The sequence below is a fragment of the Pseudophryne corroboree genome, chromosome 3 (genome assembly GCF_028390025.1).
Source record: "Pseudophryne corroboree isolate aPseCor3 chromosome 3, aPseCor3.hap2, whole genome shotgun sequence".
NCBI classification, from domain to species: domain Eukaryota; kingdom Metazoa; phylum Chordata; class Amphibia; order Anura; family Myobatrachidae; genus Pseudophryne; species Pseudophryne corroboree.
The window spans coordinates 214,969,110-214,994,146 of record NC_086446.1 but is presented as its reverse complement, the minus strand read 5'-3'; the positions used below and the strand labels follow the sequence as shown (position 1 = coordinate 214,994,146).

Sequence of the window (25,037 nt, the reverse complement as noted above, 5' to 3'; positions counted from 1 at the left end):
GAAGTGATCCTGCGATATTTTACAGGTCAGTTTTATTATGCTGTAATTATCCTTCACTAAACACTTTGCTCTACTTTCTATTGTGTGTTTTGTTACTTACTGTTTGTTGTTTATAGTGGTGTGTCCATTGTGCTTAGTTGATGCTAACAAAACATTTACAGTCATTACCCTGGAAATACATACATACATACATACAGACCAGCTTCATAAATTTTGGAGACGGACACAGGAATGTGTTTTTTAGACAAATTTTTTTATTTATTTTTCAAAAAAGATTGTTGTTATTTTTTTCGCTTGTGTGTGCTGGGTGCTGGCTCACTGGCACGTGCTCTTGAGGAACGCCGAACAGGGGAGGTTACTGGCGTTTGGATAGGGGTCGTGGTCCCCGAGCTGGAGGTTACTTGCTGAGCTCCCATCATAGAAATATTGCTGCTCAAATTATTTAAACTTGCAATCAGCTGAGTGTTAGTAGCAGTGTGGCTGGCTACAATCCTGGATAAGGACTCATTCACCACTTGATTGTGTTGAATGATCTGAACGAGTGCCTGCTGATGGCGCTGTTGCTCATCTATAATGCGGGATAAATGTGCATTCATTTGGCTGTTTTCAGCCCTAATTTGCTCCATTGAGGTAGCCATTCGCCCTACTTGTACTATCAGTCTGCCCGAGTTGCGACTAATACGCGGTAGATGATGGGGCAGACTGGCAAGGTGTTGTGTATGTTGGGTCAGGCTGGCATTGCTTTGGGCCTGTTGGCTTGTCCAACTGGCCCAAAAATCATCTGGAATTTGGCTTGGGGGCGGAGCTTGTGCCAGTTGGGGACTGATGGATGCTTGGGGTATATCCTGCAACTGTATTGGCAGGCTTGGGTCAACAGCTGTAAGTTGCAGTGTGATGGATGGCTGTTGGTCTGGGCCCTGCTGGTCCACGGCGGACATCAAGTTGTGCTCTGTATGGGGTGGGCAACATGCAATGTTTTATTATTTAAAAATTTTCATGGCTAATGCAACACATTAAAACATTCATAATACTCCATTTTTGAATTATTAACACTTGATTTTCACAACTTTAACAATTTTAAAGCTATTGTTAAAAAAATACCAACACAGGCGCTAACATAGACAGATTTGCATATTCATCACCTAACTAACTCCCCTCCACACCATTACACTGTTAGATTCCCTCCCCTCACCACGATATAGACTACTTACCTGTATAGTCCAGAGGAGCAGAGCAAGTAAGCCATCTACATACTGGACAGGGGCGATGTGTGAACACTATAATGGTGTGGTTTTTTTTGGGCCAAAATTTAATTGTATTCATATTTTGTGAAAATGTGAACGTGTGTGTGCTTAATTTTTACTCAAATCTGATATTTTCCTACAAATAGGTTGTCGAGACCATCCACTAAGACCTTATATAATTTGATTAAAGCACCTTTAGCAATTGAAGACGTTACATCACATTGCTTGTTGTTGAAAACATGTAAACTCCAAACCAACTAACAACATATTAAGTGTACTGTGTATATTATTGCTTATGTGTTTAATTTATGTTTTTACTCACCAGATAACTGAGGTGATCTGGGCTCATCACTCTGCGAACTCGCCAATAGTGCCAGTGGTGGCTGGGGTGACACTGCCGAAAGTCTTCGCCTGGGTGGGGATGATGGAGGTGCTGAATCCGAGCCAAGACGCCGTGTCTTAGTTGGCCTCCTGGGTAAGTGGCCCAAGCCCTGTGATGGCCGCCTTACAGGAGGTCGGCTTCCAGAAGCAGAACCTAGGTGCAAAATTTAAAATTAATATTTTGTACTTCTATGTGTTCACAGAATATGTGACTACAGTGAAGACTTACCTGCAATCCCAGCCTCATCCTGACTTGTCTGAGGCCTGTCTGGGCGGCTGGTCTGTGTGACTGTTGAAAAAGTGACCCCAACATTATTACCATGTTTTTAGAAAAATGACCCACTGAAAACCATTAAAGTACTGTAAGCATCTATTAGGTATTGTTTAAACCAAATATTTAAGCTTAAGAGCTTCTAGATTCATGATTTTGAGTTGAATTTCAAAATGTACTTGATGTGGCACACAATAAATTATTAAAAAATTAGATTTTTGCCTCAGATATTGCAGAGATTGAGTACTTGCAAATGTTTTAATAATGTAATGTAAAAAAAATTGCACCGCTTTTCAGTTAGTTTAAAAAAAAAACCTTTTGTGGATTTTAAACAAACACACATGTTCAAGCATTATCGCCAAAAATTGACCCAAAAAAAAATACATTTTTTAGAAAACACTGCACATGTTTTGGCACTAAATTAAATTGAAAAAATTGCTAAAGCAAGGAGAAAAAAGCACATTCTAAACACAAACACACCTTAAGGGAGCATAGGCCTGCAATCTGTTTTGTGTTAAAAAATGCATCCTTTACACTTTAAAAATGATATTATCTACATTTTACAGACATTTTAAGAACAATATTACAAATCAAACTTACCATCCTGCGTGGGTCGGTCCGAATCCCGGACATGAGTAGCAGACACCACTTCGCCAGGAATCAATGCCCGCACAGGCTCCTCCCAGTCCCGATAGCTTACACGTAAAGGTGGCCCACCTCCGGTTCTCCGTGCAGATTTGGACTCTTTGGCCATCTTGGCCTTGACACGCCGCTTAATATCATAAAATCGCTTGCGGCACGTGTCCTCTGTCCGCCTCACCACACCCTCACTATTCACAGCAAGTATGACTTGCCCCCACAGGGCAGACTTCCTGCGGGAGGACACCCTGGCAGCATCCTGACCAAACAATTGGCGATGGTGCTTCATCAGCTCACGCACCAACGCCATGTTTTCAGCATAGCTGAACTTTATATTCCTGCCAGTCTTGGTAGTGGTGCGTGGCTGCGGAGCCACAACACCATCACTATCACTGGAAAATACAGCAACAGGCACCCCCTCCTCCTCCTCCTCACTAACCTCCTCCCTCTCACTACCCCCCTCCACCTCACTACCAGCCTCCACCTCACTACCAGCCTCCACCTCACTACCAGCCTCCACCTCACTAACCTCCGCCACCTCACTAACCTCCGCCACCACACTGACCTCTGAGTCGGACATGACAAACAACATAAAACACTGAAAAATGAAAACACAAAACACACTCCTCCACTACTCCTACTACACACCACACAGCCAACACACACGCTCACTCACTCACAAACAATGACAAAAGACTGAAAAAAAAAACAAGGACAAAAAAGTTTAAAAACTGTGAAAAAACAATACTACAAAGATCACAAGACTACTAACACACACAGTACAGCACTCAACAATCACCAAACTCCTCTCCAAATCCACCAAAAACTCCACCAAACTCACCAACTCCAAATACACCTTCCTCTCTCCTCTCCACTAGCTAAACCCACGAGGTGCGGAGTGTTTGGGGCGTTTTTATAGTAACATGCACAGACACTCCTCCTTCACGAATACAACCAATCACGGCCGCGTGACGAAAACGAAACTTAGGAGTAAAAACGCGGCAGCAAATTCCAAATCACTGCCGTAACAGACTTGTGACGCAGTCGTAAAAAAAACACAACAACGCGGCCGCGAAATAGCAAACGCGGCCGCAATCTACAGCAGAAAAGCACGAATGACATCGACATCGGAAGATACGGAAAATACGAATACGACAGCTTAGTAAATTAGTCGTAATCAATTCAAAAAGTTGCAAATTTAAACTGTCGATGTCAGTCGTGATTGAACTTGAACATGATTCTGAAAATTACGAATCTTAGTAAATAAACCCCAAGGAGAGTCTCCACAATCCTAGTCCTCACTTGCAGTGCACTGGTTCAGCTTACTGCCACTAAACTGACACCTGAACACCTTGCACAGTGAGAAAGGATTTTGGCAGGCAAGTCTGAGAATACAGCCGCAAACTTGCTAGGTTCACAGAGTAGCAAAAGAACCCCAGCAGGTTAAACGACTGACTCCAGTCTTACTGCTAGGTCTGGATTGGCAGAGTGTAATACCAAATCCCAAGGCCTATTTGCAGTAAGCAACAAACAAATACACAGTTTACACAGTACTAGCTAGCTTTCAGGAACTGACTAACCAACAAAGATTCAGCAGCATCTGCCTAACCTGAGAAGAGGGTTTATATAGCAGGTGCTGTCCACGCCCCACTCAGACCTCACAGACTGTGAGCACAAAAACCAGCACCGGATCCCCTGCCGTGCACAGAGCCTGTAACCACTGCACAGCAAAAGACCCGAACCGGAGTATCAGCTACGCTCAGGTTACTCCGCTAGCACTTGTCTCCCGGTTGCCATGATGACGTGGCAGCACAGAGCAGGAGACCCTAACAAATATATCATTAAGCAGCTGTTGGTGTTGCAGGAAATTACAATATTGATATTGAATTTCAAGGGCACTCTACCAACCTCAGTCTGGGGTTCAAAAATAAAAGTAATAATATCTTTAGTAAATAGCTTAATAGACATCTAAAAATGGACTTTCACTTGTTTACTCAGGTAAAAATCAAGAGATGGTTAGCAGACTTCTGTAAACAGTATATACACAGATTTGTGCTGCTCAAAAACCAGTGGAGTAGTTCTCTTATGTCACAGTATTAGTCTCTGAATAAGTGATAGTACCCAAGTAAATGTTGCAGGTATGTAAAGCTACTCCTGTAGTTGGGTAGTGAAGAAGAAAGTGTCTCTGAGCCATGGCAGCAGGGCTGTACACAAGCCCAAATGGCAGGGATTAGTAATGAGAGCCAGGGCTGAGAATGAAAGGCTCTCTAATGAAACCTGGGCAAAGTAAGTATTGTTTATTCACCCGCCCCAGCAGCAGATGATCTGAGAATTTATATAGGTTCTAGAACCGGGAGTCACTAGGAGTCCGGAAGGAGGTGACTCTATAAGTCTGCAGTTAAGATGCATCAGTCAGGGCTGTTATCCGTGTGTAAAGGGACCTCCATGGGGTATTGTTTATCGCACCAAAATCATGTCTCAACTTTTGGAGAAATGGCAATGGAGATGTGGCCCCCGGCAACCTCAGCTGGCAATTCTTCTTGCGAGCAGCGATAAATCAAGGCCATGGCCTTGGTGTGGCTGCTAGACCCAAACCACAGGAGCTCACAAATTCCTACCGGACTGCCAACAAACAGTCTGTTACAGTTAGGGGTGCATGGAGGAGGTGAATTACAGGAAAAAGGGAGCTGGGAATGGGTGTGGGACAAGTGAAAAGAGGGTATAGAGTGGTATCTCTGAGATTGTGTGCCCTGTTTCATCAACAGCTAAGCCACACACCCTCACCATTAGATGTTTTTAATTAGTATGGGTACTAGCATTTGCTGTTTAAACGTTAAAATGGACACTACTATAGATAAGACCTAGATAAATGTCTATAACATGTCAATATTAGGGATGTTAGGGACCCACATGATGAGGACACCATGATGTGGTATTTGGGCCTACAAATTTGGCCAAACGTGCTAATGACCTCAAATTTACTCCATGTTAAATTGCAGAGTTTATTAAAATTGTTTTGATTATCAACATACTTAGTGCTTAGAGTGTGCACCTGTAATTTTTTCCCCATCATGACTGGAATGGATCATAAATATTATGGGTTGAGGAGTGATTTCTAGTTGAGCTGCAAGCACATTCTCAATAACCTTTCATAGAAAAGAAAGGTTTGATACCACTCTGTAGTTAGCCATGCAGTTGGGATCTAAGGTTTATTTAACCTTTTATCTAACAATTACTACCTTTAGCAGTTTGGGAAAAAATGCCTTTCTGCAAGGAGCACTGAACTATTTTTGCAAATACTGGACCAATTATGTTGATACACCCTATTAGAAGCTTGGTTGATGCAGGGTCCAGACCACAGATGATGGTATGCAACATTTGGATAATTTCAGTAATGTCCTTCTCATCCATTGGGTCAAAGCTGGTCCATGAAGATAGGCAGCTAACATTGGCAGACTTGGAAATTTGGTACTCCTTGGATAGCATTATGATGCTTATGATAAATACATAATATGATTTTGGGTATATCTTTAATAAAAATAAACATTTTGTGATAAATCTCCACCATTTAAACTAACAGAAATGTTTAGATAAGAAAAAACATATCTAAGCATGACCAATACAAACAAATACGGTTTCTCCTTTATATCATATAAATGACAAGAAATTAAACATTTAAGGAAATAATACATATTAAAATAAACAGTATCAATCATTTAATATCATTGTGACAAAATATACTACAAAAATCACACTGATAAAAGGATCTCATATGACTGTGGCCCTCATTCCGAGTTGTTCGCTCGGTATTTTTCATCGCATCGCAATGAAAATCCGCTTAGTACGCATGCGCAATGTTCGCACTGCGACTGCGCCAAGTAACTTTGCTATGTAGAAAGTAATTTTACTCACGGCTTTTTCATCGCTCCGGCGAACGTAATGTGATTGACAGGAAATGGGTGTTACTGGGCGGAAACACGGCGTTTCAGGGGCGTGTGGCTGAAAACGCTACCGTTTCCGGAAAAAACGCAGGAGTGGCCGGAGAAACGGTGGGAGTGCCTGGGCGAACGCTGGGTGTGTTTGTGACGTCAACCAGGAACGACAAGCACTGAACTGATCGCACAGGCAGAGTAAGTCTGGAGCTACTCTGAAACTGCTAAGTAGTTAGTAATCGCAATATTGCGAATACATCGGTCGCAATTTTAAGAAGCTAAGATTCACTCCCAGTAGGCGGCGGCTTAGCGTGTGTAACTCTGCTAAATTCGCCTTGCGACCGATCAACTCGGAATGAGGGCCTGTGTAAAGAACTCCAGAACAAGGGTGGTCATTCCGAGTTGATCGCTAGCTGCATTCGTTCGCTGTGCAACAATGTGGCAAAAAAATGGCACTTCTGCGCATGCATATGCGGCGCAATGCGCACGCGTGACGTACTATTACAACGAACTATGTAGTTTCACACAGGGTCTAGCGAAGCTTTTCAATCGCACTGGTGGCCGCAGAGTGGTTGACATGAAGTGGGCGTTTCTAGGTGTCAACTGACCATTTTCAGGGAGTGTTCGGAAAAACGCAGACGTGGCAGAAAAAACGCAGGCGTGGCTGGGTGAACGCAGGGCGTGTTTGTGACGTCAAAACAGGAACTAAGTCTGAAGTGAATGCAAGCGCTGAGTAGGTTTTGAGCTACTCTGAAACTGCACAAAAAAATTGTAGCCGCTCTGCAATCCTTTCGTTCGCACTTCTGCTAAGCTAAAATGCACTCCCAGTGGGCGGCGGCATAGCGTTTGCACGGCTGCTAAAAACTGCTAGTGAGCGATCAACTCGGAATGACCACCACAATGGCTTGCCAACAGGTAATTTGTTGAAAGGGCAGCAAGGACAGTGTAATGGTTAGCATTACTGCCTCACAGAACTGAGGTCATAGGTTTGATTACCACCATGGCCCTAACTGTGTGAAGTTTGTATAGTCTCTCCGTGCTTGCGTGGATTTCCAAATTTGGGTACCCAAGTTTCCTCCCACAATCCAAAAATATACTGGTAGATTAATTGGCTCCCAACAAAATTAACCCTAGCATGAATGTGTGTGTGTGTGTGTGTGTGTGTGTGGTAGGGAATATAGAGTGTAAGCTCCACTGGGCTGGTTCTGATGTAAATGGACAAATATTCTCTGTAAAGCACGGCAGAATACATCTGTACACTATATAAATGACTGATAATAATAATAATAATAATAATAATAATGCATAGTGACATATTAACAACCATTTTTTGCCATTTAATGGCTTTTGGGAACAAATGGTTGATTTTCACTCCAACCAGAAATACTGGACAGATAATCTTATAGTGTGTATCCAGCTTTAGATTTTGCATTTCTAAATGGGAAAAAGAGAGAACTCTACATAGAACCCACTCAACATTGCAGCAAAGATGAATTTCCACAAGGCAGCATAAAAGAAGATGCTGTATTATTAGAGATGGACTCTGCATTCAGAGCCTGCCCATGGCTTATACCAGTGATGTGCGGTGGGGTGACACAGATCCTTTCCTGTCATACTAACATATACGCCAGAGTTTTGACTTTATAAAGTGTATAAAAAATGCAAAGAATATATTAGAATTATCTTTTTTGTATTATTCTAATAATTTGTATAGTCAAAACTCTGGAGCAAAAAGATTATGTCAGGTAAGGCATATCTCTGATCAAAACTCAGTGAATTTCCAGCAGTATACACTGCTGGATCTCTGTATAATGCCCACATGAATCCTTGGGCTCATATATTGTGTGGTAAGATACTAAATTGTTTGTCATAATTATGTATGTTGAAGACATGTTGCTTGCAGGTCAGGAGCACCAAATATCCCATGTAAAGGGAATGTTGAGTGAGAGATTCAGGCTGAAATATTGAAGTATAGCACACTAGCATTTAGGTCTGAGAACTGTACAAAATAGGCAAGCAGGAATCATTTCAATTCACCAACTAGGATTCATTGAAGGGATATTTTTAAAGTTTGGACTGGCAGACGCTAAACCAGTCAATACACCTAAAGATAAAAGTGTAAAGATATGTAAAGCTATGTGTCCAACTACACAGCAGACTTTGAGGAAATGACAGATATTCCTTATCAAAGTCGGGTCTTTATTGTACTGAATGCAAGTATCAGTACAAGACCAGATATCACACATGCAGTGAGTTGGGTGTGGCAGTTTGCAATTAATCCAGAAAAATAACACTAGTTGGCAGTGAAATATGTTCTGAGATATCTGAAAGTGACTGCTTCATTAAAATTAAGTTCTCAAAAGTGGAGAACTCAGTGTTGAAAACAAACTGATGAGGATGACTGACAGGATACTTTTGCACTGACAGACCAAACTGTTATCTGGGCAAGTAGAAAACAGCTCACCGTGGTTTTATCCGCAATTGAGGCAGAGTTTATGGCTCTTACAGAGACTGCAAAGAAGCCAGATGGATCAAAGATACATTATACACGGTAGGTCTGATCATCGGAAGTGATTCTATTAAGATAACAAAGTTGCGATTGATTTGTCTGAAAGTACCAAGCACTATAGGTGGTCAATGCACAATGCAATTAGACATCATTTTATTAGATAATTAGTAGAAAATAGTCTAATTAATGTGGAGTATATAGCAAATGAAAACAATCTTGTGGACATGCTAATGTAGGAACTCATGTCACCTAGCTTAAATGTGTTCTTAGAGAAATGCAGTCTTAAATGCATTTAAATGTAATGTACTGTATTATTGAATGTCATGCTGTTACCTTGTGATACAGCTGGTAATGTCATCAGTTGCCTTCAGTTTGTGTGAGCCTATGTGCACAGTAGTTTGGTACAGGGTACTCCGTATGTGTATGTCAGGAGCCTGTACATATGAGACACTGCATGTCGCAGTGCAAGATGTTGAAACCATTGTACATAAGTTTTATGCACTTTCTTATAAACTGCACTGAGTACAGGGACTTGACTGGAGTTTGGTGCATATAAGAATACTACAATTAACCCATTTGTCCTCAAGAAGACATTTAATTATTAAATATCTTCCATTTTTGTCCTACATATTGGATATGTGAATGAAAGACAGTTTGACGTTGATCAGTATAACTACTCATTTCTTTAAATGGACCACTGGCAATGAGGTGAGCGAGAGAGTTACTGAGGTAAATTTACTAAAGTGGGAGTTTGTTTTAGAACTGGTGATGTTGCCCATAAAAACCAAACAGTTTCTATCTATTATCTTCTAGAAGCAGCTAGATAAATGTTAAGTATAATCTGATTGGTTTCTATGAGGAACATCACCAGTTCTAAAAAAAACTCCCACCTTAGTAAATTTACCCCATTGTTTCTGAAAAGTGAGGTTGTCAGGGAGCAAAAATATGCTTACTGCATTGCAACTATATCAGTCCTATGTTTACGGAAGGTGGGGAGTGGAAGTCTCCAACAGTTGTAGTCATGTTAATATGTCTGATCAGAGCAGAGATTGACTTGGCTCACTGGGAAAGGAAGACTAAGTAATGAATGTAGTAAAGGTCAATGGTAATGTAAAAAGTATGCACCTCGGAATAGAGGAGAGTAAGAAAAATAAACACAGGGGAGTTAAACAAACTAGCCCAATACATTGGGTTGAAATATTTGCCACAGGTAGAATTGGGATATGGTCATTAGGTCGACACCACTTAGGTTGACAGTCATTAGGCCGCCCACTATAGGTCAACATGCATTAGGTCAACATGGTCACTAGGTCGACATGTACTAGGTCGACAGGTCAAAGGGTTGACATGAGTTTTTTATTTTTTTTACATTTTTGGACTTTTGCATACTTTACGATCCATGTGGACTACAATTGGGAATGGTAACCTATGCCGAGCACTGCAGTAGTGGAGTGAGGTACCTTGCCCAAAGCATGGCGAGTGAAGCGAGCCATGCGAGGGGACACGGTGCACTAATTGGGGTTCCCCGTCACTTTACGAAGAAAACAACACCAAAAAAAGTTTAAAAACTCATGTCGACCTAATGACCATGTCGACCCATTGACCCTGTCGATCTAATGCATGTCAACCAATAGTGGTCAACCTAATGACTGTCGACCTAAGTTGTGTCGACCCATTGACCCATACCCGGTAAAACTCCAGTAAAATTGTAAATGATCAGAAAACTATCCTTAGTGCTCCTACCATGCAGCGTAATGAAAAGAACAATATAAAGAGATGGTAATAATAATACAGTAGATTCCTGACTCAACAGTGCATTTCATTCAGAATAAGTAGAACGGGAAATGCAAAGCTTATATAGAGCGTCAATAAATAGATTACATGCAAAAAATACACACATGAATACATAAAATAGGATTTTAATTACCTACCAGTAAATCATTTTCTTGTAGAGGATGCTGGGGTCCACATTAGTACCATGGGGTATAGACGGGTCCACCAGGAGCCATTGGCACTTTAAGAGTTTGAGAGTGTGGGCTGGCTCCTCCCTCTATACCCATCCTACCAGAATCAGTCTGTGCCCAAGGAGACGGACAACTTCAAGAGAAGGATTTTACACCAGCTCACACATACAATGCAAACCAAGCTAACTAGCTTGAAAACTCAGCAACGGCTGATCAATATTACGTAACCAAATAACAAAACAGTACTTAACCAAGAACCAAGCAGTACTGAACAAAGTAAAAACTGCTGGATCATGAAGCGCTGGGCGGGCACCCAGCATTCTCTATGGACTACGAGAAAAGGATTTACCGGTAGGTAATTAAAATCCTATTTTCTCTTACGTCCTAGAGGATGCTGGGGTCCACATTAGTACCATGGGGATGTACCAAAGCTCCCAGAATGGGAGGGAGAGCAAGGAGGCTCCTGCAGAACCGATTGACTAAACTTTAAGTCCTCAGAGACCAAAGTATCGAACTTGTAGAACTTTGCAGACGTGTTCGACCCAGACCAAGTAGCCACTCGGCAAAGCTGTAAAGCCGAGACACACCGGGCAGCCACCCAGGAAGAACCCACCTTATGAGTAGAGTGGGCCTTAACAGTCGTAGGACACAGCAATCCTGCTGTAGAATATGCATGCTGGATAGTGAACCTGATCCAACGAGAGATCATCTGCTTAAAAGCAGGACACCCACGTTTTTTGGGATCATACAGGACAAACAGAGAGTCCGATTTTCTGTGACGATCAGTGCTCTTCACATAGATTTTCAGAGCCCTTACAACAACCAAGGTCTTTGATGAACTTGAGGAGTCAGTAGCCACTGGCACCACAATAGATTGGTTGATATGAAATGTCGACACAACCTTCAGAAGAAACTGCTGACGCAATCAGAGCTCAACTCTATCTTCGTGGAAGATCAAGTATGGGCTCTTACAAGACAAAGCCCCCATCTCCAACACACGTCTAGCAGAAGCCAACAAGGTGACAGCCTTCCACGTGAGAAACTTTACCTCAACCTCCGGTAGAGGCTCGAACCAATCCGATTGGAGGCACTGCAACACCACATTAAGACCCCATGGCGCCGTACGTAGCACAAAGGGAGGCTGGATGTGCAGAACCCCTTTCAAAAAAGTCTGAACCTCAGGAAGGGAAGCCAATTGTTTCTGGAAGAAAATGGATAGGGCCTAAATCTAGACCTTTACGGATCCCAACCGCAGGCCCATATCCACACCGGCTTGTAGGAAGAGGAGAAACCATCCCAGTTTAAACTCCACTGCAGGAAATTTCTTGGACTCACATCAAGATACATATTTTTTCCAAATTCGATGGTAATGTTTAGACATTACTCCTTTCCTAGCCTGTATCAGGGTAGGAATAACCTTGTTCGGAATGCCCTTTCAAGCTAGTATCTGGCATTCAACCTCCATGCTGTTAAATGTAGCCGCAGTAAGTCTTGATAGGTGAACAGCCCCTGCTGCAGCAGGTCCTCCTGAAAGGAGGAGGCCTCAGCTCTTCTAGCAATAGATCCAGAAGATCTGCGTACCAAGCCTTTCTTGACCAATCTGGAGCAATGAGGATCGCTTGAACCCTTGTTCTTTTTATGAGCTTTAGAACTCTTGGGATGAGTGGTAGTGGAGGAAACACATACACTGACTGGAACACCCACGGAGTCACTAGGGCATACACCGCCACTGCTTGCGGGTCCCTCAACCTGGAACAATACCACCGAAGCTTCTTGTTGAGATAAGAGGCCATCATGTCGATCTGGGGTATACCCCAAAGATCTGTTACCTCCTTGAACACCTCCGGATGGAGTCCCCACTCTCCTGGATGGAGATCGTGTCTGCTGAGGAAGTCCATTTCCCAGTTGCCTACTCCCAGAATAAAGATTGATGACAGTGCCACCGCATGCTTTTCTGCCCAGAGGATGTTTCTTGTTACCTCTGACATTGCAGCTCTGCTCTTTGTTCTGCCCTGTCAGTTTATGTAAGCCACTGTTGTCACATTGTCTGATTGCACTTGAATGGCTCGATCTCACAGAAGATGAGCCGCTTGGAGAAGACAATTGTAGACGGCTCTTAGTTCCAGAATGTTTATCGGCAGGCCGGATTCCAGACTTCTCCTGGATTCCGCGTCGGCAGACCCCTGGCGCAACCACAGTCCTCGACGAGCTAATACAGACATGGAAGAAATTCCCGCAGCCATGGAACCCAGGTCTTTCATGGATTCTACCAGAAATCCTGCCGAATCCTGAATGTTACGTAAAAACAATTCAACATCACATTTCTCCATAGTATCCAAGTCTTCAAGTAACATTCCTGACCACTTTACTATAGATTTGGCAATCCAAGCACTGGCAATAGAGGGACGTAGTATTGCCCCAGAAGCCGTGTACATGGATTTGAGTGTATTATCAATTTTACGATCAGCCAACTCTTTCAAGGCGGTAGATCCTGGAACAGGTAAAACCATCTTTTTTGAGAGTCTGGATACTGACGCGTCCACAATAGGCGGGTTTTCCCATTTTTTTCTATCCTCTACCGGGAAAGGAAATGCCACCAGAACCCTTTTAGGTATCTGGAATTTTTTATCCAGGTTTTCCCAAGCCTTTTCAAAAATAGCATTTAATTCCTTTGATGCATGGAAGGTTAGCGAGGCTCTTATTTTCAGTGAAGTAAGCCTCCTCAACCTGCTCGGGTGTTGTATCAGCAATATTCAACACATCTCTAATAGCCTCTATCATCAACTGCACCCCTTTAGCAAGAAATACTGCCCCCCACAACACATCCCTGTCACCGTCTGCAGTCTCAGAATTAGTATCCATATCATCCTGCATGATTGGCACAAAAGCACGTTTATGTGAATATACAGCGGGGAGCCCTTAGGTACCAGAACTGGGCCAGACTGCCATAGAGTTCTATAAAGCCTGAGTTGCAGATTCATTTTGGCAACCCTATTTGAAATCTGAGACATCATAGATTCATAGATTTGATAGAGGATAACCACTCAGGCTGCCTTGCTGGTATCTGTGCTAAACCAGTGTAATCCTGATTACATGGAAAGCGATCATCCTGAGAGGATATATATCTTCTGCAGCATATGAATCCATGGACATAGCTTAATGGAGACCACAGACACTCCACACACATAGGGGAGGACAGACAGAGTTTCACTCCCAAAAATGGCAAGAGAGACACAGAGATTGGAGCCAACCCACACACAGCGCTTTTAATGTAAATGGAGACCCCTACCAGCGCTGACTGTGCACCTTAATAGGTTTCACAGTATTATTGCAACCTCCCCCCCTTCGACTGTAAGAGATAGCTGGAGTTGCTTTGGAGGGACTTGCTCTTCCTGGAAAGCACTGTGCAGGCAGAAAAATGGCACTGAACGCTGCTCGGTCCGCTCTGAAGAGAAGCTCCGCCCCCAAAATGGTGCTGTCTTCCCGCTCTTCACAAGGATTATATTGGCCTGAGGTAAAATGCTGGCTGAGATCCATAGACCCCGACAGGCTTGCAGACCAGTGCAGGGTTCAGGTGCTGGCTCAGGGCGCCCCTCACAGTGCCGCACTAAGTAACGCTGAGCCTCTGGAGGGCAGTTAGTACTGTGCTCCTACCCTGTTGCCGCCATCTTCACACTGGCCTCCCACTTGCTACGGGGTCGGTGACTCACTCACCACTGAACTTCAGCTCTGTAAGGGGATGGCGGCTGTCACGATCCGGGTATCTGGACGCCATTACTTACCCTTCAGATGCCTCCTAAGGCATGCAGAATGTCAGAGTGGTGATTTCATCAGCCGCGGCCTCCACTGTGCCCGCGTGGTTAAATGTGCGCTTGTCAGTCTGGCGTCTCCTGTCTCCTGTGGCCGGCGTCGCCATTACTGTTTCAATTCTCACATGGATTACAAACCAAACTTCCCTCCAAGTGTCTGCATGGGCGCAGCCATCTTGGATTTTGTCATCTGATTATTTCCACCAATCTGCTGTCTGTATTGTTGATTTGCATAATTGCCTAGCCAACCCCTTCCTTGCTGCAGGTATAAGTATGCTCTGCCTGAGCAAGGAAGGCGTCAGTGCTTTGGTTGTCTAACCTAGTTCCAGTTTGTCTCTCTCCTGTGGTTGTCTTCCAGGTTCCAGCTCCTGTCTCCAGACTTCTGCTATAGAGACCCGCACCAGAATTCCATCTGCGGTGTAGCCTGACTCTCCGATCCATTCTGGACTCACCTGTTTCCAGCTACAACAATCACCTGCTTCCAGCCCAGCTTCCAGCAGTGTATAGCTTCTCTTAAAGGGCCGGTGTCCTTTTCTGCAGTTTACCACTCTCCACCGGTATTATTTCACCGCTCTCAAACAATCACCTGCTTCCAGCCCAGCTTCCAGCAGTGTATAGCTTCTCTTAAAGGGCCGGTGTCCTTTTCTGCAGTTTACCACTCTCCACCGGTATTATTATTTCACCGCTCTCAAACTCCAAACTTCATTATTATTTCATCGCTCTCAAGTTCGTTTATTATTTAACTGGTTCCAGCCAGTATCCACTCCGTACCAACAACAGTCTGGTTCCAGCCAGAATCCACAGCAGCCGTTTTACCTTCAGCAGCCCAGCCTTTCCTGGAACATCAGCTGGTACGATCCTGGGTTCTCTCCATTACTACAGTCAGGCCTGGTAAGGACTTTCCAACTAGAAGATTATAAGAGCTGTCTCACTCTACCAGTGCCTGTGGCCCTTGCCACCCTGTAGTACCCAGGAATTGTATTTATCCTCTGTTGACTTTTATGTTTCCTTTTACTGCTGCTGTGTTACGGAGTTTGTCATAATAAACATCATTGACTTTTATCCTGGTTGTCGTGGTCACGCCTTCGGGCAGTTATTCTACATGTTACTTACATGTCTAGGGGTCTGATACAACCTCCCAGGTTCCGTTACATCTCAGCCCCTACAACTGAGGCTGCCTCCCGTCAGCTCAGGCCCTCAGTTGTGACAGTAAGCACTGACCTAATGAATCCAGCCGGAGACCAGGATCAAGCGGCCAGGCCGATGCAAGAACTGGCAGCCCGACTTGAACATCAGGAGGCTGCACAGGGCCACATCATCCGCTGTCTCCAGGATCTCTCTACACGGCTGGATGGGATTCAAACGACCCTCCGTGGACCTGGCACGTCCGGTGCGTCCACTACAGTAACACCAGCTGTAACCCCACCCACCTTACCCATTTCCAGTCCACATCTTCATCTTCCAACGCCAGCAAAATTTGATGGATCTCCAAGGTTCTGCAGGGGATTTCTCAATCAATGTGAAATCCACTTTGAGCTTCTACCTGGCAATTTCTTCAGTGACCGTACCAAAATTGCCTATATCATCTCCCTTCTCAGTGGCTCAGCCCTTGACTGGGCATCACCTTTATGGGAGAAGTCTGATCCCCTGCTATCCTCCTATACTGACTTTGTAGCTACATTCAGGTGCATCTTCGACGAGCCAGGCCGGATAACATCTGCTTCATCTGAGATTCTCCGTTTACGCCAGGGAACACGTACTGTGGGACAGTATCTTATACAGTTTAAAATCCTGGCATCCGAACTGGCATGGAACGACGAGGCCCTGTATGCTGCATTCTGGCATGGCTTATCAGAACGCATCAAGGATGAGTTAGCTACCAGAGACTTGCCCTCTAAGTTGGATGAGCTAACTTCTCTTTGCACGAAGGTTGATCTACGTTTCAGAGAGAGAGCAACCGAGCGAGGAAGATCATCTACTCCTAAATCTTCTGCTCCTCCTCCTCGTCAACCATCTCCATCCAAGGATGAGCCTATGCAAATTAGTCGTTCCCGTCTATCTCCCGCTGAGCGCCGAAGATGTCTCTCTGAGTCTCTCTGTCTCTACTGTGCAGCTCCGTCGCACACTATCAATGCCTGTCCCAAACGTCCGGGAAACTCCAGATCCTAGCTCGCCAAGGAGAGGGCCGGCTAGGAGTAATGATCTCCTCTCCATCTCCTCATGACTGTAACCTCCCAGTGTCGCTCCAAATTGCTCAACGTTACAGGAACGTCATTGCCCTCCTTGATTCCGGAGCAGCTGGGAATTTCATAACCGAAGCTTATGTTAAACGGTGGTCCCTACCCACCGAGAGACTGTCCTCGTCCATCTCTTTGACTGCCGTGGATGGCAGCAAGATTTTTGACGCAGTCATTTCCTTAAGGACTCTTCCAGTTCGTCTGAGAGTGGGAGTTCTTCATTCTGAGTATATTTCTTTTTTAGTGATTCCAAGAGCCACACATCCAGTGGCTTTAGGCCTTCCATGGCTCCGTCTCCACAACCCATCAATTGACTGGACGACTACGCAAATACTGGCATGGGGTCCCTCCTGTGCTGAGACTTGTTTAGCCAAAGTTCCTTCTATTTGTTCTTCCTTCCCCAGGTCATCTGATGTTCCGCCTCCTCCATATCAAGACTTCACGGACGTGTTCAGTAAAGCCTCTGCTGATATCCTTCCTCCTCATAGAGAATGGGACTGCCCAATCGACCTCATTCCAGGGAAGGTTCCACCGCAAGGCCGAACTTATCCGTTGTCTCTGCCTGAGACACACTCCATGGAAGAGTACATCAAAGAGAACCTGGCGAAGGGTTTCATCCGACCATCTTCTTCTCCAGCCGGCGCAGGCTTCTTCTTCGTTAAGAAGAAAGACGGTGGTCTGCGTCCGTGCATCGACTACAGAGGTCTGAACGACATTACCGTCAAGAACCGATACCCTTTACCCCTGATTACCGAGCTCTTTGATAGAGTTAGTGGTGCAACTATTTTCACAAAGCTGGACATGAGGGGTGCCTACAATCTCATCCGAATCCGTGAGGGTGACGAGTGGAAGACCGCCTTTAACACCCGTGACGGACATTATGAGTACCTCGTCATGTCCTTCGGATTGAGCAACGCTCCAGCAGTCTTCCAGCACTTCGTGAATGAGATTTTCAGGGACATCTTGTACCGCCATGTCGTGGTTTATCTAGACGATATCCTCATCTTTGCTAATAATCTCGAAGATCATCGTTTCTGGGTAAAAGAGGTTCTTTCCCGTCTCCATGTCAATCACCTCTATTGTAAATTGGAGAAGTGTGTGTTTGAAGTTAAAACCATTCCGTTTCTAGGTTACATTGTGTCCGGTTCCGGACTAGAGATGGATCCTGAGAAACTCCAAGCAATCCAGAATTGGCCTATACCCTTAAGCCTCAAAGGGGTCCAGAGGTTCTTAGGGTTCGCCAATTATTATAGAAAATTTATACAAGACTTTTCCACCATCGTGGCGCCTATCACTGCATTAACCAAGAAAGGTGCTAATCCGTCCAAGTGGTCCGAGGAAGCTACACAGGCCTTTCACCTTCTGAAGCAACGGTTCATCTCTGCACCAGTTCTGAAACAGCCCGACACCGACTCTCCTTTTATCTTAGAGGTAGATGCCTCCTCCGTTGGAGTAGGAGCAGTGTTATCCCAGAGGGCCAAAGATGGACATCTACATCCTTGCAGTTTCTTCTCCCGGAAGTTCTCCCCAGCTGAGCGCAACTATGCCATTGGCGATCAGGAGTTGCTAGCCATCAAGCTCGCTCTGGAGGAGTGGAGATACCTGTTGGAGGGAGCTTCCCACTCAATCACCATACTTACCGACCACAAAAATCTTTTATATCTCAAAGGCGCACAATGTCTGAATCCTCGTCAGGCCAGATGGGCACTTTTCTTCTCTAGGTTTGACTTTAAACTCCAGTTCTGTCCGGGTTCTCAGAATCGTAAGGCCGATGCCCTTTCCCGCTCATGGGAGCAAGAAAATGAGTCCGAGTCTGCAGACAAGCATCCTATTATTAATCCGTTGGCATTCTCCACGGTAGGGATGGACTCTACGCCTCCACCAGGAAAAAGTTTTGTTAAGCCAGTTCTAAGGAAGAAGCTCATGCATTGGGCCCATGCTTCCCGTTTTGCTGGACATACAGGCATTCAGAAAACCCTTGAATTTATTTCTAGGTCCTACTGGTGGCCAACTCTGAAGAAGGACATTATGGAATTTATTGCCTCCTGCCCAAAGTGTGCCCAACACAAAGTCTCTCGCCAGTCGCCTGCGGGGCAACTGGTTCCATTATCTGTTCCCCGTCGACCTTGGACCCATTTGTCGATGGACTTTGTTTCCGATCTACCTATCTGCAACAAGTTTAATACCATCTGGGTGGTAGTTGACCGGTTCACCAAGATGGCACATTTCATCCCTCTCACCGGTCTTCCGTCAGCTTCCAAGTTGGCTCAAGTGTTTATACAAGAGATCTTCCGACTTCACGGTCTTCCTGAAGAGATCATCTCGGATCGTGGAGTACAATTTGTAGCCAAATTTTGGCGAAGTTTGTGTCAAGCCCTCCAAGTCAAGTTAAAGTTTTCCACGGCTTACCATCCTCAGACCAATGGTCAAACCGAGAGGGTGAATCAGGACTTGGAGGCCTTCCTCCGTATATATGTGTTTTCCTCTCAAGATGACTGGGTTCAACTCCTTCCTTGGGCCGAGTTCAGCCACAACAATCAATACCATTCCTCATCTTCTTCTACACCATTCTTCATTAATTATGGATTCCACCCTAAAGTCCCAGAATTCCAACCGCTTCCCGCAACTTCTGTTCCAGCAGTGGATGTCACCTTGCGTCAGTTTTCAAATAACTGGAGGAACGTCCGCGCAGCCCTGCTTAAAGCCTCATTCAGGTGTAAGAAGTTTGCCGATAGGAAGCGTAGAGCGGTTCCTGCTCTCAAGGTGGGTGATCGTGTGTGGATGTCCACGAAGAATTTGAGGTTGAGAGTTCCCAGCATGAAATTTGCACCTCGCTACATCGGACCCTTCAAGATTGAACAAGTCATCAATCCTGTTGCCTACAGGTTACAGTTACCATCCTTCTTGAAAATACCCAGGACATTTCATGTTTCTTTGTTGAAACCGCTGATCCTGAATCGGTTTCATTCCGCACTTCCTCCAGCTCCCAAAGTTCAGACTCAACGGGGAGTCGAGTACGAGGTGGCCAAGATTTTGGACTCACGTTTCCGTTACGGTCAGTTACAATACCTCATTGACTGGAAGGGCTATGGTCCTGAAGAACGCTCTTGGACCAATGCCTCAGACGTCCATGCTCCTGCCTTGGTCCGAAATTTCCACGCAAAGTTTCCTTTAAAGCCTAAGAAGTGTCCTGGGGCAACTCCTAAAGGGGGGGGGGGGGTGCTGTCACGATCCGGGTATCTGGACGCCATTACTTACCCTTCAGATGCCTCCTAAGGCTGGCTCAGCGTTCCAGGACCGGATCCCGCTGTTCCTGAGTTTCCACATGCAGAATGTCAGAGTGGTGATTTCATCAGCCGCGGCCTCCGCTGTGCCCGCGTGGTTAAATGTGCGCTTGTCAGTCTGGCGTCTCCTGTCTCCTGTGGCCGGCGTCGCCATTACTGTTTCAATTCTCACATGGATTACAAACCAAACTTCCCTCCAAGTGTCTGCATGGGCGCAGCCATCTTGGATTTTGTCATCTGATTATTTCCACCAATCTGCTGTCTGTATTGTTGATTTGCATAATTGCCTAGCCAACCCCTTCCTTGCTGCAGGTATAAGTATGCTCTGCCTGAGCAAGGAAGGCGTCAGTGCTTTGGTTGTCTAACCTAGTTCCAGTTTGTCTCTCTCCTGTGGTTGTCTTCCAGGTTCCAGCTCCTGTCTCCAGACTTCTGCTATAGAGACCCGCACCAGAATTCCATCTGCGGTGTAGCCTGACTCTCCGATCCATTCTGGACTCACCTGTTTCCAGCTACAACAATCACCTGCTTCCAGCCCAGCTTCCAGCAGTGTATAGCTTCTCTTAAAGGGCCGGTGTCCTTTTCTGCAGTTTACCACTCTCCACCGGTATTATTATTTCACCGCTCTCAAACAATCACCTGCTTCCAGCCCAGCTTCCAGCAGTGTATAGCTTCTCTTAAAGGGCCGGTGTCCTTTTCTGCAGTTTACCACTCTCCACCGGTATTATTATTTCACCGCTCTCAAACTCCAAACTTCATTATTATTTCATCGCTCTCAAGTTCGTTTATTATTTAACTGGTTCCAGCCAGTATCCACTCCGTACCAACAACAGTCTGGTTCCAGCCAGTATCCACAGCAGCCGTTTTACCTTCAGCAGCCCAGCCTTTCCTGGAACATCAGCTGGTACGATCCTGGGTTCTCTCCATTGCTACAGTCAGGCCTGGTAAGGACTTTCCAACTAGAAGATTATAAGAGCTGTCTCACTCTACCAGTGCCTGTGGCCCTTGCCACCCTGTAGTACCCAGGAATTGTATTTATCCTCTGTTGACTTTTATGTTTCCTTTTACTGCTGCTGTGTTACGGAGTTTGTCATAATAAACATCATTGACTTTTATCCTGGTTGTCGTGGTCACGCCTTCGGGCAGTTATTCTACATGTTACTTACATGTCTAGGGGTCTGATACAACCTCCCAGGTTCCGTTACATCTCAGCCCCTACAACTGAGGCTGCCTCCCGTCAGCTCAGGCCCTCAGTTGTGACAGCGGCATGCTTCTGGGGTGAGTGATCTCCTTTGGCGGGGAATGATCTATACCCTCAGGAGCTTAGTGTCCTGTCAGCAGAGATAGTGGCTCAGACCCCAAAAGGCGGACAATACACCCCCCTTAGTCCCATGAAGTAGGGAGGCTGTTGCCAGCAGCCTCCCTGCAAAATAATAAACTCTAAAAAAAACTTTACTAAAGAAGCACTGTACAGCTCCCCTAGCTGTGACCGGCTCCTCCAGGAACATAGAGGAAGGAGCCAGCCCACACTCTCAAACTCTTAAAGTGCCAATGGTGGACAAGTCTATACCCCATGGTACTAATGTGGAACCAAGCATCCTCTAGGACGTAAGAGAAAATGGATTTGAGCATAGTGTTAATATTATTATCAGCCGGTTCTTTTAATGCAGTAGATCCAGGGACAGGTAAAACCACCTTTTTAGACAGTCTGGAGACAGATGCGTCAACAATGGGTGTGTTTTCCCATTTTTTCCTATCCTCCTCAGGGAAGGGAAAAGCAACCAGAACCCTTTTTGGGATCTGGAATTTTTTCTTTGGTTTTCCCAGGATTTTTCAAATATAGCGTTTAATTCTTTAGACACAGGGAAGGTTAGCAAGGCTTTCTTATTGTTAGTGAAGTAAGCCTCCTCAACCTGTTCAGGTGTTGTGTCAGTAATATTTAACACATTAACACATCTCTAATGCCCTCAATCATGAGTTGCACCCCCTTTGCAAGGGATGCTGCCCCCCTCAGCATATCCCCATCACCGTCTGCAGTATCAGAATCGGTATACGTGTCATCTTGCAAAATTTGGGTAAGTGCAAGTTTCTGTGGGAACATGCGAGGGGATTTTTCTGGAATAGTAATAGAGCCTGACCAAACTGCCATAGACTTCTTCAACACCTGAGTTTCAGACTCAGGATTAGCTACCCTAGTAGAGATCTGAGAGATCATTCCTTTGATAGAAGTTAACCACTCAGGCTCAACAATAGGGATCTGAGACAAAGCATTACAATCCTGTGTGCATGGAATGTTTCCCTCCTGAGAGGAAACATCTTCTGCAGCATATGACACAGAGTCTCTAGACATGGCTATGGGAGATATTAAACACCCACACACATACACAGGGAAATGTCAGACACAGTTTCCCCCCAACTATGCCACAGAGAGATACAGAGATTGGAGCCAACCCACACACAGTGCTTTCTGAGGTAGTACTAATAAAACTACCAGCGCTACCAGTGTACCTTAATAGACTACACAGACTTTACACAGCCCCCCCCCTTCTACAACCCCCTGGTACCGCACAGGATAGCTGGAGTTGCTTGGAGGGACAGTTCTCCCTGTCAGCATCTGTGTACAGGAACTGCAGGCAGGAAAATGGTGCTGAACGCTGCTGGGTCCACTTGAGGAGAAGCTATGCCTCCTGAACATGGCGCTGCTTCCCGCTCTTCATTTTATTAAACTGGCCTGAGGATGTCTGCTGGCAGTGATCTGAGGACCCTGACAGGCTTGCTGGCCAGTGTAGGGTATATGCGCTGGCTCAAGGCGCCCCTCACAGCGCCGCATTATGTACCTCTGAGCCCTGGAGTGCAGTTAGTACTGTGCTCCCTACCCTGTTGCTGCTGTTAGGGTTCTTTGACCACTCACAGTCTGGTCTATCAACTCTCGTCAGCCATCATTCAGAATTATGTACTTAGCAACTGGTTGGAAATCATGAAATGAGAAGACTAAACACAGGATTATGTGTAACCTAGACAGATCAAACTGACCTGACCAGGGCCCGTCATAGGGGTTTATTTTATACTTTATGAACAAAGAAACGATATGTGCCAATAATTTCAACCAATCAGAATATACCATGTATATCTTGGAACATGCAATACATCAGATGTCATATAAGATTATAATTAGAAATTAAAGTATTTTAGAATATGTTTTATTGCCTCTCGCTTATCAGCCTTCCGGGCATATAGACAAGACATCCTTTCTGATGGTCTCTCTGTTCCCAATGTTCAGACATATTGTCCTTGGATTGGCGATCTGCCTGACTGGCCTTGAATACATCTTGTGTTGTCCGGCCTTGAACAATTCATGCTTTCAATATAATTTATGAGTACATCATTTCTGAATATCTGTGTAGTATTTAAGGATTCATCAATATATTTGATGTGATTAACAGTAAATATCTTAATCAATGCGAAAAAGCTTGAATCAATATATGGTTGCTATTCTGTGAAAGCTCTTACACTATCATTTCCCCTCTTTTTGATTCCAATTTTTCCCCTATTCTACCTATACTAGGCTACATTAGTAATCCCTGTCATTATTCCGACACCTATGTCACCTCACTGGAGTGGGCAGCTTCCCATTCAATGCCCTCATGGCAAGAAAACTAATGCAACGAGTTCCCTATTCTACAGAAGAACTTCTTGAGTGTTTCTGGTTGCATTCATTTGGTTTACATGTTTTCTAAACCTGTATGAAAAATAACAATTCCAAGCAACCAGCCCTGTCAATACTATGAATATTGCCAGTAGTGTGTGTAGAACAGTTTTCATTAGTCCTGTAGTTGATGGGGATTTTCCTGTGAAAATATTCCACCAATGATGCTGCAAGTTATTCTTTAGCTCTGTGGCCATGTGTTTCAGTTCCCCTGCCTCTACAACTGTTTGCATTTGCGCATGTCTTGTAGGGTAATTAACTTTCCTTAAATGCTCTTCTAATTTCTTTGTATTGTTGATTATATTAATGATGTCATGCATACTCACAGTTATGTTATGGGGGGGTGTGGATTTAATGGTTTAAAAGCCTGTTCTAGGTAATCAGTCTGATCCTTATAAAAAAAACAATAGTCTGATTTTTCCATATTAAATACATTACATTAAACAGGCATCCTGAAGAAGGGTTTAGTAACTGGTATATCTGGGTGATCTGATCATCATATGTAATCATACAGACTATCTAAGGTGCCACTTCTATAAAGATGTCATCTTTTGGTTCGTGCAACTCCCAATTACAAACACTAGTAGGGTTCCTAAGCTGACATGATTCCGGTATGTTAGTGTATAGGGATAGGTCATGAGTTTTATTTTCTGGATCAATATACTGCCCTCTGAACTGTGGAGTCCACAAATCTGAGTTACCTGCTTTTGTGGTAAAGGGTAATGCGAAAATAAAGTATTTACACATGAGCTTAGGTTCTGTTATGTTGTAGGTTTCAATTTGTACCCAGCAACACCTGTCTGTGCAATAAACCTCATGTCCATATAGCTTGACCCATAACTCAGATGCTATATTAAACATTTTTCTGTAAACCTGTATGTTCTCAGTCATCAACTGGGTCTGGGTTAGATTCTTCTGTTGTTCCTGATACACAGTTCTTATGGAACATTCTGTCCACTTACCCAAAACATCTCTAGTTTGTTTAAGTTTTAACGTGTTCATAGAACTATTGACCAAGGTTAGAAAAGAATGATCCCAATTAATGACCCTTAAAATTGTATTGA

General features: G+C 44.5%; 1 protein-coding gene and 1 long non-coding RNA gene across 2 annotated transcripts; one reads left to right on the top strand and one right to left on the bottom strand.

Annotated features, from left to right (window-relative positions):
* Positions 1–279: 279 nt before the first annotated feature.
* LOC135057606 (uncharacterized) lies at positions 280–2,932 on the bottom strand. Its single transcript, XM_063963431.1, has 4 exons — positions 2,497–2,932; positions 1,855–1,914; positions 1,567–1,779; positions 280–949 (listed from the first exon to the last, which is right to left on the bottom strand). Exons 1-4 carry the CDS (start codon positions 2,843–2,845, stop codon positions 282–284), a joined length of 1,290 nt encoding a protein of 429 aa, XP_063819501.1. The 5' UTR covers positions 2,846–2,932; the 3' UTR covers positions 280–281.
* On the top strand, positions 882–1,973 carry LOC135057607 (uncharacterized). Its single transcript, XR_010244238.1, has 3 exons — positions 882–958; positions 1,570–1,719; positions 1,829–1,973. It is a non-coding gene; the product is annotated as an uncharacterized LOC135057607 (long non-coding RNA).
* Positions 2,933–25,037: the final 22,105 nt, after the last annotated feature.

What these genes read in the sequence shown, in the direction of transcription:
- LOC135057606 (XM_063963431.1), bottom strand. Translation starts at nt 2,845, where the DNA reads ATGGCGTTGGTGCGTGAGCTGATGAAGCACCATCGCCAATTGTTTGGT. An exon ending in GGACCGACCCACGCAGGATG is followed by an intron (nt 1,915 to 2,496) that starts GTAAGTTTGATT and finishes CTTTTTCAACAG; the next exon opens with TCACACAGACCAGCCGCCCA. An exon ending in CAGATCACCTCAGTTATCTG is followed by an intron (nt 950 to 1,566) that starts GTGAGTAAAAAC and finishes CACCCCATACAG; the next exon opens with AGCACAACTTGATGTCCGCC.